Source organism: Pterocles gutturalis, unplaced genomic scaffold, assembly GCF_000699245.1.
Source record: "Pterocles gutturalis isolate BGI_N339 unplaced genomic scaffold, ASM69924v1 scaffold29316, whole genome shotgun sequence".
Classification (NCBI taxonomy): Eukaryota; Metazoa; Chordata; class Aves; order Pterocliformes; family Pteroclidae; genus Pterocles; species Pterocles gutturalis.
The window spans coordinates 12541-29709 of record NW_010098774.1 but is presented as its reverse complement, the minus strand read 5'-3'; the positions used below and the strand labels follow the sequence as shown (position 1 = coordinate 29709).

At 38.8% G+C, this 17169-nt stretch overlaps 1 protein-coding gene across 1 annotated transcript in view; it reads right to left on the bottom strand.

Moving 5' to 3' along the window:
* The window catches only part of LOC104462251 (fibrillin-1-like), a 138956-nt gene extending 122742 nt beyond the window's left edge, over window positions 1–16214 (bottom strand). Inside the window, 4 exon segments of the mRNA XM_010074127.1 lie at window positions 6579–6674; window positions 8255–8350; window positions 15111–15209; window positions 16139–16214. Of these exon segments, the coding sequence (XP_010072429.1) occupies window positions 6579–6674; window positions 8255–8350; window positions 15111–15162 (244 nt within the window). The 5' untranslated portion in view covers window positions 15163–15209; window positions 16139–16214.
* Between the last annotated feature and the right edge of the window lie 955 nt (window positions 16215–17169).

The window sequence follows — 17169 nt, the reverse complement described above, 5'->3', positions numbered from 1 at the left end:
GCAACTGTTACAAAAATTTTCACCTTACCAGCTCAATAAGAGAAAAAAAAAAAAAAAAAAGGTATGAAAGGAAAATATTAATGTAAAACGTCAGGGTGATTCACAAGGAAAACATTTGTTTTCACTGCAACAAATGAAAGCATTTCAGGTAGCTGTGCTTTCTTATATCAAAATATATTGCAGCCCAGAAAAGAAGGAACATTTTTCTCCATAAATGGCTAAGTGGGCACTCTTAGATAAGTTCTCAGCTGCATTTATTTCATGTCCCGTATCATATTCAACCCTAGGAGTCACCATTTCAAAAGCACCTTTTCTACAGAAAGCTTCATGAGAAATTAGTTGTGCTCAGCTGTTTTATGTTCTACAAGTTTTGGAGTGACCAAGGAATTGGCAGATAGCTGAAATTAGAAAAATTGGCATGCTACAATGGTACAAAGAGACCAAGAATGGCTTGAAGACTCTCATTCTGAAGGCCCCAAATGCAACCCCGTGTTGCAATGACAACCAAACTGATTTTCAGTAAAAGCTGACTCAATCTTTCCACACACATACAAAAAAATCTGAATTTTGTGATACAACACATCAGAGAGATTCTTCCCACTTCTCCCTGGAGCTCCACAGAGTACAGATCTGTCAGTGGAGGCCACTCAGGGAACTTAAATCTTTCAACTGCCTGCACTGTGTATATAAATATAATACACTGTATTAGTGTAACATCCCATAACTAAACAAACATAGACACATCTTTGTGTATGTACCTTCAACAAAACCTGTTGATGAAAGCACAGGCCTCCACTCTTCATTTCTTAAGATGCTACAAGACAGACTGCAAGTACCATGCATGAGCAAAGCCAGTGCAGTTCAGCCCCTTTCTGCAATGAAAGCAGAACTGAATTTCTTGCATGGCAAACACGTGCCGCAGGCTGCCAGCACACCTGGGGGCAGGCATCAGGTTCAACAACACGGCTGTCTGGGGCACTAGGAGAATGATCTCGGTGATTCTCATGTGAGCCCCTTCAATGTCCTACATGCAAGAATCAAATCTTACAGATTAGAACAACACAGCTATTTCGTTCAAATGTTTGTATTATAATTTATACAAAAATTGGGGTCCTCAATTTGTGATTGAATTTGTATGCATCTCCACTGCTACAAAGAAAATCAAGTTAAACCAGAACAAAGTCCAAATCATACCCTACTGCACATCTAAAGGTCAGTGCCCTTAGCAGCCAATCAAGAACGCATGGAAATACAGAAAGGGCTGCCAAGTAGTTGAATGAAAACTTTGCATTTGGATTTGTTTGACTGAAATCAAAACTCAATTTGGAACAAAATGTAAATGTTCAGCTTCATGTACAAATGTTGGAGCCCTCACATCTCACAAGAGACCTAAGCCCATATGTACTCAATCATTTATGGATCCTGATTAAGCTTTAAGCATGTACCTGAAGAAACATTTTTAAACTTACTATGTGATACTTTGAGATGCACAAAGCATAGAGCAAGTGACATAGGACCAATTATAGGGTGTATTTGCAAGGAGCAGAACAATGGATAAAAGCCTTCACATACATAAGATCCTGAAAATGCTTTTTGGCATTAAATAACAGACTGAGCTTAGTACTGAGTTCTGATCCAGAGATCTACTGATTATATTCCTAAGTATTATAAACCATCTTAAATCACACAGTTATTCTGCAGAGGCTGACTTCTCCAGCATTAAGCTGCAGCTTCAATTTCAAAAATTAAAAAACTCCCCATCCATTTATCTCAACCTTTTTTATAGAAAAGATAACCCAAGACACTGATATTGAATTTTTGTTTTAAAACTGAAAGACATCAAGGGTGGCAACACGTATTAAAATTATTTTAAAGACAGTAAAACGCTACTCTGTAACTGAGTATATTTATCTTCAGCCTGAAGCCATTTTTTATAATTTTTCAGGGGGAAAATCATGTGCAAGAAAACTTATTCCAAGCCTCCAAGCTTATCCATCCTTTAGTTTGCTGCTATAATACTGTACATGGATTCATGTTACAGGGTGCAGAAACTACATGTCTATGTCAACAGATGTGTTTCCTGGAAGACAGCTACAGAAATCAAGTTTATTCAAATGTTTGCCAGCTACCATATGCTGTAATACTAATTTAAATGCAACATAAGGCTTTGGGAACATACTTCTACTGCTATCTACACTTTGTTATTTACTTTCCATTTAGACTAAATACCAGAGACGGGGCACACTAAGGGGTGCACTGTCCTCTTTGTGAAAACATTCTACCCGTTGTAATATTTTGAAAGAAAAAAAATATACACAGCACTACACTACTCAACCACTTTCAGCGGCTGTACTTTCATAGAGAGGCTCTGGGAAAGATATTTTTACATATGGCATTAATTCTGGGAACTTTTAATAATGGCCAAATATAATTAAAAATTATGCAAAAATTCCTGCCATGAAGAGAGCAGTACAGAAATGACTCTGTTTGAAGAAAAAGCAATCATTTGCTCATTCCGAGTCCAGAAAAAAACAAAACACACGTGGTACTTTTTTAATATTTGAACTACATCAGGCCCAATTCTGCTGCTCCTATGAGAAGCGAGTGGCAAAACTCCAAAATGCAGCAGGATTGAGCCCCTGATGTTGTCACAAGCATTCAAATAAACAAACAGGGCTGTAACACGTTCTAAGCTTCCACTGTGTTCCTCTAAATGGATCCAGACAGAAAAAGCACATTTCATCGCATTTTTGCAATACAAGGATAGCAACAAGCTACTATTTTATATTATATAGAAGTCACCCTCTCACAGTATAATCATCCAGATGTCCAAAGAGAAATAGATTCAGAGTCAAGAAAGCTTTTATGCACAAGTTTGGAGGACACAGTTCTACCAAATCTGATAGTGAAGAGTGATTCCTCTGAGCTTCTAACATAACTTTTTCCTCCAGACTTTCATAAAGTGCATGACATAGGGATGTTTTCACATGACCCAAACGTGGGCATCTCACACAGCCAGCTAAATCCCCTAGGCTCTTCTACAGACAATAAAAAGAGCTGTCAATGTTCTGAATCATTCTCGGGGGAACATAAGCTAAATCTCTGCTCTCAGTCTCTAAAAGGAACTGCAGAATCTGTAACTCACTCAAGTTATTCAGCATTAAAAGTCAAACGGCATAAAGATGGTATCCAGGTTTTCACCAGTAAAAGAAATTTTGCTTTGCTTTCATCTTCATTGTCTGTTATCTATGATTTCTTTTCATTAACATTATGACTAAATGATATGCTGAAAGCTGAGTGCACCCCTCAGATCTTAACTGACTCTGAAAGCTTGGGCCAAAATCCAGCAAGGCCCTTAAGCACTTGTGTAATTTTAAGCATATTGACATCTCAGGTTTGGATTTAAATGCATGTCAAAGCCTATCACTGGATCGCAGCCAGGGAACTCAGCACCTTCCAGAAAGAATCCTTGAAGTTCAAATTTTAACTGAGCCAATATCCATGAAATATTTTCCTTTCTGGACTATGTATTTTAAATGTGTCTTAAATTGCTGTAGGAAGCTTTTCCAACTCCACTACACTTTTACTGTTTAGCTTATGTCAAGTTCACCTTTTTGATGAACATTATCCCACAGAAAAGCCAGGTCTGTTGTACTTATGACACACCTGCATGTACCTGACAGTATGCCCAGGAGGCTTCCCCCGCTCTGGGAAGGTGCCAAACTCCACACACAGCAGGTCAGGAGCTGACACACGGGCACCACTTTTGACCATGCTACAGTTACCAGCCCAGTTCTGATGAAGCGTATCTCACCAGTGATGTGGTACACACTCCCAGAACATGAAGAGGAACTCCATTGTTAATCATGAATCTAAAAATTCATTTTGCTCATGTTTATAGTGTTTTATACCATCATTAACACTTCTAAGACATACAAAAAGTAATTTGCGTGCCAAAACTGTCCAAGGCCAGCTGCTACCCTCTCAAAGAATGACTGAATAAATACATAAAAATACTCATGCCACAAATTTGATGGAGTTTGATGCACTGTGAAAGCAGCAAGTCTTTCACCAGATAAAGCCCTTTCAATTGTGCATGGATTTGAAGCTACTGACCTACACAGAAGTCTTGTAGATCTTCATTAACAATCATATGGTCAGCATATACTAAGGTAATACCAATCAGGTTAATTCATATTACAAATATGGACCAAATGTATGGAAGAACTACTTGATACAGTAAACACAGAACTATACAACTTGCCTCTGGATATAAGAAATTTGCTTTAACTTTGCTACAACCACCTGCGACATTTTAATTGTTTTCCATATCAGATTATGGGAATAACCCCCAGGAATTTGGTTGCCTCAACATTGTTTTATTCAAGACAGTTCTAACCTACAACATATGCAGCAAAAGCTGGAATGTTCTTTGTCTATGTCTGTGACATACGTGCCACAAACACTCTGTGACTGTTACTATTAGTTGATGCTTGTAGAGAAAAGCACTGCATGATATGCAGCAGTAAATTACTTATACCACTGTTAGCTTGTGGCACAGCATAACCCAGAAGTCAAACCACAGCCAAACAGATGGAGAATGTGCATGCCACAAAAACGTATCACTTCACATTACATTTGTATCCAGAAATTGTGTTTTCAAAACAATCTGCCTCTCCTGCTTCCCCCAGAAATGGGACAGTTTAAGAGACTATTTCTCTTGAGTAATTTCTTTTTCCCTCCTCTATGCATAGAAGTGCTCCCCCCTTTCCCCCCCTCCCGCCTTTCTTCTTTCTAATGAAGACACAGTTTTACTCTACAAGGCACGAATCTTGTCAATTTACTGGATAACATCCATCCACATATACACCAGAAGCCCACCAGGGAGTGTCACAAATTCACATAACTTTCCAAAGCTAGACTCAAAACATGGACCTCTTAGCTGACAGATGTGTGAAATCATATGCAGCCAGACAACTCCCTAACGACCACACAGGTGCATGTGCTGAACAATGCAAGTTATTCTGACTAAGACTAACATTAGCTTACATTTGAAAAGTTATCTTCAGAAAAAGCTTTTCGGATGGCATCATGTGATTCTGGGACCAAAACCTACCACACCCTTTTTAGAGGAGGGGGAACACATTAGCTCAGCTAGGTAAGGAGTCTGCAGCAAATCTATGAAAGAAGTCAAATTTTAGAGGTTTTCTAGGAAGATATGACTATCATTTGGACTCAGTACTGCAGCATGCATTATTTGTTGTTCTGCGTCACCCACCTATGCTGCCCATATAAAAAAGCCAACCACTACTCCAGGGGCAGCACCGACAGCAGTGACCATCTGACACAGGCACTGAAATTTCACAGAAATTTCACATACCAAGTACATCACCTATATGCAAGCCCAAAATCACGTTATTAATGTTTATTCTGTCCCAGGTTCATAGATCTGTAATGCAACCTATTGTATGAGTATTATGTAAGAATTTCCAACTAAACAGATCAATTGATAGCTCTAACAAATTAAAATGTTTTATTTTTAATATTAAAAAATTCAACAGAAGGATTATACCTAAACATTGTTCATTATATCTCTCTCAAATGAACCATTAAATTGGTTTAATAACCCTGACAAAAGTCCATATATGAGATAAGACAGTTGGTATAGCTGTGTTTTCATCTGGAAACAGCTGGGATTATCACTATGGATACACAAATAAAAAGCTAAAATTGATAACAATAAATCCGTACAAAATGGAAAGAAGAATTGAATGAACTGCCAAAACAAAACATGCCAAAGACAGAGGCAAGATGCTGCTTATCATTGGTGAGCAAATGTATCAGAGATACAAAGAGCTTTTCTGGTAACTTGAAAACCGAAGTTTGATTAAAAACATTTATCAATATTTTTTATTTGCTACTTTTTCCATTGGAGTGTTTTCATAGCAAAAAAGCAAACAAAAGAAAGGCCTTAATCAGTTGCACATGTGTTTCATCCCAGCCTCTATCCTTATGAAGCTCACATATTGCTAAAAATGCTACTTTAAATTATTTTCAGTCTTGAGATTAACAAATGCAATTCCAATCAATTCACCTATAGATTATAATAGGTAATGGCTCGATAACCCTACTGTTAGAGTAAATTAATGGGGATTTTCACCACAGGAAAAGAAAACAACACTCGGTAAACCCACCATGAACTGAAGAGCTGACCATTAAAATCATATAAATCAACGGCTGTGATAGATAAAAATCACAAATGAAGATGGAATATTTGTTTTAAAATCAATGCTAAAGCTTTCTTTCTCATTAAAATTACATTTAGGAAAGTTGTTACCACTTTTATGGTGTTATTCCATAACTAATACCTCCACAATTTTCTTAGACTGGAGTTTTCCTTTCAGTAAAGCTTACATTGCATTCTACAAGAATGTTAACTCTATTTTACCTTATTGATGGACCGCAATAAAATATTACTATTCAAGTATTTTATTTCTTATTACCATTTAAGTATTTTTAAGTTACTATTAAGCAAGCTGGAACATCAATTTTTTTCCCCACTGTTTTAGGGCACATACCTCTTTCACACTGGGGTCCAGTGAAGCCGTATGTGCAAGCACATCGGTTTGGAGCCACACATCTCCCTCCGTTTAGACATCCATTTTCACAGACAGCTGTATCAGAGGGAAGGCAAAAGCAATCTTTATTGAGCTGTTTCCAGAAAGACATGAAGGTACGTACTTGACCAGCTCAGATAAACTGGTAAAAATACTAAGCGTAACAGGACAGGACACTTTATTTTCCAGAATCTATTTACGTTCTTTTCCTGTTTCCTGGCCTCGTTAGTATCATGAGTTCATCTTTTCAGGGGACCACAATATAAATACAGTAACAATCACAGCTCTTTTGACCTCTCAGAGCCTTTCTCTTTGGGATAGCTAGACAATTCCATAATTTCAAAATAATGTCTCTTTCAAACTTTCTACAAAGAAACACTGAAATCGTAGAGATTGCAGATAGAAGGTGCAGAAAACTTATCTCTGCATCCTCAAAATTTCTCACTATTCAGAAGCAAATTTGATTATGTATTTATTCTTCTGTCATAACAGAAAAACAATCTGATATTAAAAGGCTGTTTGCTGATCTTGCATAATTCAGGCTGTCAACTAGGATAGCAAAAAGGTAATCAACATCTATTTTGACTAAGTTAATCCAAGATATTCTTCCCCTGTATGTCACTAGATTCAGAACTCATTTTTCCTCATAATAAACTCCAAAAGCAGTTGCTCTCAAAAATAATCAGAAAATATAACATTCATATGAAAAAGGGGTTTTTAAATACAATTTGATGCTCATTGAGTAATGTTATTCTTTGTTCCGTTTCACATTCACTTCAGCAGAAAGGTTTACATTTATCCTCTTTTATCCACTTGATATTTCACAGAGAAGGCAGAAATACAATTCTTAATCCTTTCACCATGTGATCCTCTTCCAGATTATTAGGGTAAATTCCTGGTCTCACTGAAGTTCATGTAAAGTGTGCCATTGATTTTGACAGAGCACAAAAGGTTTTCATTAAATGAACTAAACACATTTTCTCTGTCAGACCAATAGTTCACTAGATAGCAACATGACAGCCCTGGTTAAAAGCAGTGTCTACATCCGTATTTGAGTTTCTGCACAGCATTCCAGCCAAGAAGAGCAAGAGACCACCAGAGTCAGTTCGGGAGAGATTTCAAGCAGCAGATCCAGGAATGCTGTTAGCTCTGGATTGACTGAGCAAATCAAAAATTTGTTGATCGACCCTCATAAGACAACATAAAAAATGAGCAAAATACCTACAGCATACTAGCTGAAGCAAACTTCTGAAATTACAAAAAGGCTTTGTATTAAAAGGCTTCATTTTGTCCATAAGATGAAAACTGAATCCCATGTAAATTCTAAATTTATCATCTATTGCTCTAGTGAGTGGAAAGCCCTGGAGGTCAATGGGAATTATGGTAGTGTGAGAACTACAGGATCAAGTTATATCCAATTATTATGAATTCACTTGATATTTATTTTAATAGTCCTGATCAGAAAGAATTCACTCGGCATTTATTACAAAGTCATGTGTTTTCCTGTAAAATTCCACTGTACCTGATCACAAACAAGTTCAACATCAGCTGAAATTTAGTGCTAAAGGGTGCCCAATCCACACATCCCAGAATTACTTAACCGTACACAGTATTTACATTAATAAAAGTGCACTTACGCTGACCACAGTGCGTTCCTGTATATCCCTTCTGACAGAGGCAATGGTCATCACTGCAGCTACCTCCATTCATGCACCGGATGTTACAGTGTTGTACTTGAAAGGAAAAAAGATTTTCCTCAGTTAAATCAAACCAATCAGAAACACTTAACAGTCTGCTAAGGCTTTTGGTTTTTTGGGGGATTGATTCTATGAACTAGAAACCAGTATCAGAAACCAAAGATGCATATTTTAGGCATTTAAAATGGCAGTATAGAAAACAATACTGATTTACAATTCCTAAAGAATATAGGACATAATGCAAGAATTTGATACCACCCTTATCACTTAAGTCGAAGGCATTTCATATGAGCATAAATCCACAGAATTTGTCTCCTAGTTTGCAATGATGAGAAAAGGCCAACAACAAGGCAAAAGTACTAAACTTCTTACAGATACCACCAAGAAGAGAGTCTTATCATCTGGGCAATGGGGAAGGGAAGTATTAAAGGGAAGCATATAAGGAAGCTCCTGAAGACAGCCCAGTTCTGCCCAGGTAAGACTTCTTGCATGAAAAGGAAAAATAGAGCGATTTCTTTCTGTATGCCATCTGTGAGCTTACCCCATCTCCAGGTAAAGCTGCCAGCTGCTGTGCTTGAGGGCCGCAGAGCTCACAGACAGCATTTCCCCAGAGCCAACAACCTTCCCCTGCAAGGAGCAGAGGCAGCGGGGCAGCAGCACGCCCTCCTCAGCTGCAGCCCCACCATTTATAATGACTAACATGGAGCTTAAGTCCCAAGCCAGTAAAGTCTGTGCTGCATTTTTCTAGTAATAAGGATAAATATATATTTTTAACTAGAGGTTAGGAACAACTTAAAGTATGTCAGGCTCTTCATCAGGTACAGAGAAGCGGGCAGGCCTCCGACAAAGTGAAGTCCTCCTTGTAGGTCCTGCTGTCCAACACAGCTGTGAACCAGCGTAGGCACTCCAGTAAGCGGCCAGGAAATGGTTTCCCTCTTAACAGGAACCACATGAAAGGCTCCTCCCCAGATAGGATTATGGTCAGATCAGCATTTCGGTAGATTGTGATGGAGCACTGGATACCTACACCATGCTGTCTGAAATGCTCAGGACTGAAAAATAGAAATTGCATGTCTCGCCAGAAGCCTGTTGCTAACAGGTGCCATGCCAACCACTGATTTTCTCGTGTTGCACAAAGCCCTGAAGTATAATTTGGCTTTTTACAGTTCAGAAGTATGTGAATGGAATTTTATTTTCAAGTAAAAATAAGAATTTTAACTGTATTGCCTTCTATAGCAATACAAATCTACAGAATAGAAGTTAAACATGCAATTGGAGAAAAGATTTAAAACAATCTAGCACTTAAAACACTGGTACTCTTAATTCTTCAATTACAAAAGTAAAAACTGTATCTTACATTTCCTATGTGTCTAATAGTTACGATACATCTTTGTTCTACTTTGAATGTACTTCAGTACTTCAAGCAACAAAAATGTACTAACATTCCTCAACAAAAAGTAAAATTGCCTGCAAATACAGAGTGGATATCTGGTGAAGATCTTTGGACAATGTCCTAAGTAGGTCAGAAAAAGGTGTATAGTTACTTTAAAATGTGTAGTTCAACTTAGCTTTATACAATCTTAGAAAAACAGAGGGGATTACAAAAAGCATAGGAAATGATATCATCTGTCAAGCAGGGAAGGAACTTAAAAACCACAAACTGATTTCAATTAGAGCAAGCTATGCCAAGAGCTAATTTCCATTCCCACATGAAGACCAAAGCCATTTAAATAGTTTGAACTACATTCAAGATAAAAAGGTTAACAGTAGCTTCTATGATGATTTTCATATTATTTATTCAAGTAAAAGTAAAGTATATTGCCCCATTTTGGGATAAGGAGTGGTTTTACACATAACACATACACACACAAAGTTTCCATAATTTGTCTTACTGCTTCTTAAAGGAACTTTTCCAAGTTAAAATATTTCTTTCTCCTTTTTAAACTAAAATCATTACGGGAGACTGCTGGGACACCCAGCCATCTTTGTTAAAATGAGCCATTCAAATTGGTGAGATTTCTCCCTTATTACCATGCAAGAAAATCAGTAACATACAGTCAAGTAAAGTAATTACTTATTTTCTGCCCTCTTTTGAGGGAATGTTGAAAATAGTATTTCCAAAATCATACAGACTATTCTGAAATATTACCCTTCCAAAAGTTTATAGAAACACATGTGAAAGCTGTCTGGAGCTCAGATTATGATTTTAAGATTGCCTTTTTGAAAAGTAGCATACTAATGCAGGTTCAGAGTCTCTTTTCTCAGCTATATCAACAATTCCATTGATGTCAGTGGAGACATTCCAATAAATGAAATAACCTGTTCCAAGGTATCACACTGAGAGACACAACGAAAAATCACAGGAACTGCCATAAGGCCGCAGGCACAGGAAATGTTAACAACATCAATAAATTATTGCTTTTAATCAATTATTGTTCTCTGTCAGGTCTGATTCATAAACAGTCTGCACTGGAAACTTCTGAAGTCAAAACAGGAGTAACTGCAGGAACATAGCTTTATACACCTGCAAAAGAGCCAGCAAGACCAAATACATCCACACACACTTTGTGTGTGGGCAATATTTGTGTTGCTTTTCAAAGTGAAACAAGCTGCACACTTAAGCATAGCAGTTCCAGACTTTCTTAATAAATTCTCAACAAAACCGAGCAAAGACTTCGTCACACCAAGAGCACTATCACACCACAACCACTCACAAAACTTCTGGGAGCTCACCAAGCAGCCACAAGGTAACACACACGCCATTTACCCTGTGACCCCAAACTAAAAAACATCAGGTGTGAGGGTCTGCAGTCCTCAGGAGGGAAAGGCAGCAGCGCCACTTGCCCAGCGCCTCAGGAGGAGGGTGCTGCACAGGGCTGGCCGGCGGGCACCAGGAGGAGAGGCCGCCGCTCCTCTCTGTGCCACTGCTGAAGAAAAGCTCCCAACCTCGGTTGTGCATGACGCAGGGCTTTGCCTGCCAGGAGCTGTGAACAAGGAATGACGGTCTCATCGCATCCCAGATGCTCGGCGTGCTTTCTCTGTCGAGTGACTGACTCGGAAGAGACGGCAGCTAGCACCAGGATGGAACACGGGCCTGCAGCCCTGCACGGGGCACCCGGCACCAGCCATGAAAACTCTGGAAGCATTTATAAATTCAACACCTTTTACCACCTCTGAGAGCAGCAGAATATAAGGGAAGGGGCTGAGCTCCAGGTTTTACTGCCATTGAGCAGACATCTCCCTCACCACCCTGAGGCGTGGGACACAGGGCATGAAGCCAAGGGCCCAGGCTCCAGCCTCCCCCCGGCAGCGCGTGGTCTCTGAGGAAGACCTCAGTCCTTGTCTGGTGCCCCTGAAGCTCCTAGCAGGGGGTGGAGCAGGCCTCATTCCGCATTCAGATGGCATAACCAGCCTGCTCGGGGGGTGCAGACACTCGTCCCTGCCAGCTGCCACCCCCAACGCCCACCACAGCTCTTGCTGCCTCTGCCACGGCTCCCCGCCGTCAGGGACAGCCCCATCAGCAAATGCCGTCCCTGTTCAGGCCAGCCCAGGCCGTTCTCACTACAACAGGCTGGAAGCAAACCCAGTGGCTGAGCTCAGAGACACACCCGCAAAGGCAGGGGGGTGCCTGATGCTGAAGGAGGACCCCCTCCTCCTCCTCACTCGCCCCCTGCTCCCACAGGGGCAGAGCAGCAACTCCAGCAACATGGCAGGAGTTTGGGAGGCAGCAGTGGAGCAGCCACAGCCCAGGGTGTGGGACATCCCCCCACACGTGCACCTGCAACCTCAGAGCCGGGCGGGGGGATGCCTCCACATGTGGCAATCTTATCTCCAAGCCTACTGTAAGCATACCCCAAAAATTCACTAATTACACAGAAATAACCACCACTCAGCCAGCAAGTTCATTGATGTCACGAAAATCCCTGCTGAGAAAACCACCGGTTGATCTTTTCAACCATGAATCAGATTCCTAAAGCTGACTCGTAACCAGAAAAGTCCCAACAACTGACCTGTGTAAGAATGAAACTTGAAGGCTTTGTTTTGCTTTCCATTCCACATGCTTTCCAATCTGCATTAATTATTTGATTCCTGCAGACAACCAGTCCATAAGAGCCACAGTGAATTCAATTTCTGCCTGTGTTTGTACATGCTATAAAACCTGTGCCCACTACCTATTCCTCACGTACTAAAGATGCATATAGCTTAAAATATCCAAAAGACGACTCAGACACATCTCATATATCAGAAGCCATACATTTAATGCTGAGAAATCATGGTATTTTCACTCATATTTCTCATTTGTATTTTGAATGTGACAAATCTGTATCATCCGCTTTTGATTTTCTTTTTATTTTAATAAAGTTTTTTTCTCATTTGTTAAAACATATAATTAAAATAAGGCTTCATGAATGCATATCCTGACAAAATATTAACTGTTACCAGTGGGAGTGGACAGTGACCCTCTGATGTCAAACAGTATTTTTATGTTTATGTTTACTTTGTTTCCTAATAGCAGATCTAAGTCATTGTGGCCTATTGTGTAAATATGTACTAATGGATTTTGTCTACAGCACCAACAGAGCAAATGACTTACAGAAAGCATATGTTCTATACGTCCTAATGAGGTGCTGGGTCATAAACATTATTACACAAGAGTGCACAGAGGCAATAGTCTTTTCTGTCTACAGCAACTCAAGACACTTCTGTTTCAGAATTGGTTTGCTTTAATAAAAAAAGGTGACGTGACCACACACAAAAAATGTATCTTAAATTATTGCACTGATTAAACAAGATATAAACAATATCTTTTTCAAGCCAACTGCTTAGTCTATTTGTAAAGCTTTAATACTTATACTATATACAGAAAAGCAACATTTAAAAGTGGGAAAAACTATGTGGCAATGTAAGGAAATAGTGTCAGCACTAATTAAAGCTGATGATTAGTAGAATATTCACACAGAGGAGAAGTAATTTTCAACAACCGAAATAGCTATGTCATATAGGCTTTAGAAGCTGCTTGATTAAAAACCGTAGTAAAGTCCTTCTGCACCCATTTATCTGTGCAACTCCAATGAAGACTAAGACTATGGAGGTCAGTAGTAGAATATTTCAGAAAAAGAACAAGAAGAACTGTAACTTTACTCATACTCTATTTTTCTTTTAAGTCTTGACTCATAAAATACTTCAGTGTGGCCTAAGAAAAAAATGAGGTAATACTAAGGCCCACTCATTCCTGCCTTTTATAAAGGTGCCAAAACATGTAACAGATGTACGGATATATCTGTCCTTCTGCACCCCAAAGGGGACTTGGGAGAAGGTCATACTTTCCTTCACTGGCTTACAGGATTAAGGCATATGCACCTGGTAAAACAGTAGCTGCAAACCAAGGCAGGAACACAACAATACACATGTTTATGCAGCATTTTGCACCCTTCCTCCTTCCAGTACACCCTGGGAGCTCCATAGCTCCATACCCTCCTCATGCTGGCCTCTCCCTAACAGACATCACAGGAGCCTGAGAAAGGGATTGAACTACAAAGAACAATATTTACCATTTTAGTACATGCCATTCCATTACATTCCACAGTTGTTATTGTTTTTCCACTGTTATTGCATGAAAAGGATGCTAAAGCCACAAGCTGAAGTGGTCAGTTACATGGGAAAACTCTTATCAACTAGGAAAGCAAAAAAATGGCAAGGTAAAAAACACAAGGGCAAAGCAGACCACACACTGAGTCTGAAAAGATATTCAGAATTAAAAGGATTACCATTTTGCATAATATTGCAGACCTCAGTTGAGCGCATCCCACACTGACTTGAGTGAATACTCAAGATAGTTATGGGCATTTGTGGGAACCAGTTTCCCCCAAAATTCTTCCCAGAAACTTCACATCTTATATAAAAATCAAAATCTTCTACATTCTAGGAGACAAGTACCATACTCAAATGAGAATGCAGTGGAGATTACAGCTGGCATCTCAAAAGAACTGAGATACTATCCCAAGAAAAATCCAACTTCATATCAGATATTCTGCCCATAATAGCCATGGAGCTATCTGGTTCATTGAATGAATTTGATTTTACTTCTTTTTTTCTGAATCTGGGGAACCTTCCTTGAAAACCTGAAATCCAAACATTTATAGGAAAAGTAATCTCTCCAAAAAGTTTCATTTCCAAAGCATCTGGTCTTTTTCTGATGAAAAGCTGTTCCATCTAAAAACCTTGACCAGTTCTGTACCTCTAGCACCTACAGAAGCATCACCTGAAAAAGGTCAGCAATATTAGGTTCAGAAGATACGTACTGAGCCTGTCAAGGAAATGCTATAATACTTATAGGCCTATCTATGTAAAATACAGCATACTGTCTGGCTCAGTAACCCCCAAAATGAGAGTAGAATTACAAAGCAAGTCAAATTCAGTCAATTGTCAACAGTCATCTCTCTACCATTACAACTTTTGTGCTGTACATGTGTGCATGTCTGGTGTTGAAGAGAGATACGGCTTTTTCCAGAAAGCAAGAAAGACTAGAATTAATGTTATAAACTGGCAAATGACTATAGCTTCCAATAAAACTAATTCGGTTTTAATTTGGCAAAAAAGAGTGTCTCCAATAGCTAGTCTCTGAGTCATTCTTCAGTTTCATCACAGACGGCTACGCTTTCTTTCCTGTGGTAAAAGTACGTCTGGTGACTCAGAGGCTATTTGTCTTAAATATTGACCACTGAACTTTCTTACATACTTTAGTAGCTTCACAGACTCAAAAGAGTAATATCAAAGACACAGAAGAAATACTTACCTGATTTTGAGCCACAGGAGGGGGCTATCTGACCATTTGGGCATGTGCACATGTTTGGTCTAGAGCAAAATCCATCCCCACAGGAATGTCTGCAGATTGCTATAAAGAAAACATAAATGCCTTTAAAATATGCTTCAAAAACCCCAAACACATAAAAAACACCTGATAGAAAACATGTATTCAGTACCATAACATAAATGCCAACAAACTTGTTAAATTGCATACAACAGATTCCAAAACAGTTCCTCCAGTTCATCCACATCTCTAGAGGGAACAACTAAAACCTAGACCTTCACTATCTGCTATGAAAAGGTCTGGGAACACGCCACCGGACACGCTAGAAACAGAAAGATTTCCTTAGGAAAGTGAAACTGGGATCTATTTTACCAGATCACTCTTCGAGGAAGGATGGCACTGACGGAGGCAGCATTACAATGCTCCCTTTATTTCTGCACCAGACACACGAAGTGTAATAATTCCCCTCTAACAGTATGTTGCCTCAGTATCTCTGGAGAGGGTCTTATCAGCCTTGGGCAAAGTACCCTTCAGAATCATTTCTGGTACACTGTACCATTACCCATGAATATGCATACAGCACTATGATGTACGTATGTTTATATTTATATCCCTACACATCTATTGCAGGAATATGGTCCAAACAAGCAGAGAAAATGTACTTGCTGGCCTGATGCTGTTGCCTCCTTCCATTTACTTAAATAGATTAACATATTCCACACAGCTCCTCACTTCTGAAAGTCCACACACCCCTTGGATCCCTTTACCACAGACTTAAACAGAACATGTGGATAAGATTAATCCTTTGTTAAATACTGGTATCACATCACTGTATTGTAGCCCACAAAACTTTGTATATTAGCTTAATATATTTAAAATTGTAAAGAAATTATGTACAGCTGCTATTGAAACCATATAGAAACACATTTCCATTCTGGTATACAATTAAAAATACCCTGACATAGAGGCACAAAGATAAACCTCAGTCATAACACATAACTGGATTAACTTACGGACTATGCATTGGTTTCCACCAGGTAAAGTTTTCCATCCAGGGCAACAGTAAGCATTGTAACGTGATCCACAGACATTTGGCCTGGGAAAAAAAAAAAAAAGGACAAATTCTTATTTTTACTCAGAAATACGTTTTAAAAGTAGAGGCATGAAAAAGGAAAAAGTAAATCACTGCAACAAACATTTCAATAATTAAATTTAGGAGCGTTGTATGTTTTTAGCAGAACTGTATGCCTTCGGTTGTTGGGTTTTTTAGGTAACATAGACTTTTACAAATTGAAGATTACCATTATAAACACAAAATCGAATCAGCAACATCTGAACAACAGGAAAAGAATGGACAAACCTTGTCTCATATCACTCTGTATCTGAAAAAGTAGCATACAGGAGTTTTGAGCAAAACTGTCATTTAAATACAAATTGAGGAATCAGATCCATCGTCATTAGTGAACACAGAGGAAATCTAGTCCCCTTTGAATGATATTTCTTAAGCTTCATATGTTGCTTTCTCTTCTTTACTCTAAAGCACTATTACTGTTCCCTATTTTGTTCATGAGCAAAACTATGCATGTATGTATGAGTGAAATATGCCGACCATGACATTAGCCAGATAAATGAGCCAAAATATGTAAATGCTTCATTAGCAAAAATGACTGACTATAAAAAATATCAAGGATGTAGGTGCATGTAGAGAGTGTTCTGTGAAATGAAGGGCCTACTGCACTTCTTAAATGAGGGATCCATAGGAATTTTTATTTCCAACCCATTCCTCTCATCCATATTTACCCTTTAAAATAACTATATCACTAGAGTTTATAAGGAAGGTGACAGGACATGACAGTATTTCTATTGTGATTTTATTGGTAAAAGTAGAAAAGTTGAAATGGTTCTATACCCCCCACTGAAAATAATTTTTTTTTTTAATCTAATTTGTCCTATTTACTTAATGCATGTATGCAAGCACGTAAAGCTAGTAAGAATAGTTTCAAAAAATGGGAAAATGTGCCTCTTTTTGTTGTTTGTTTAATAA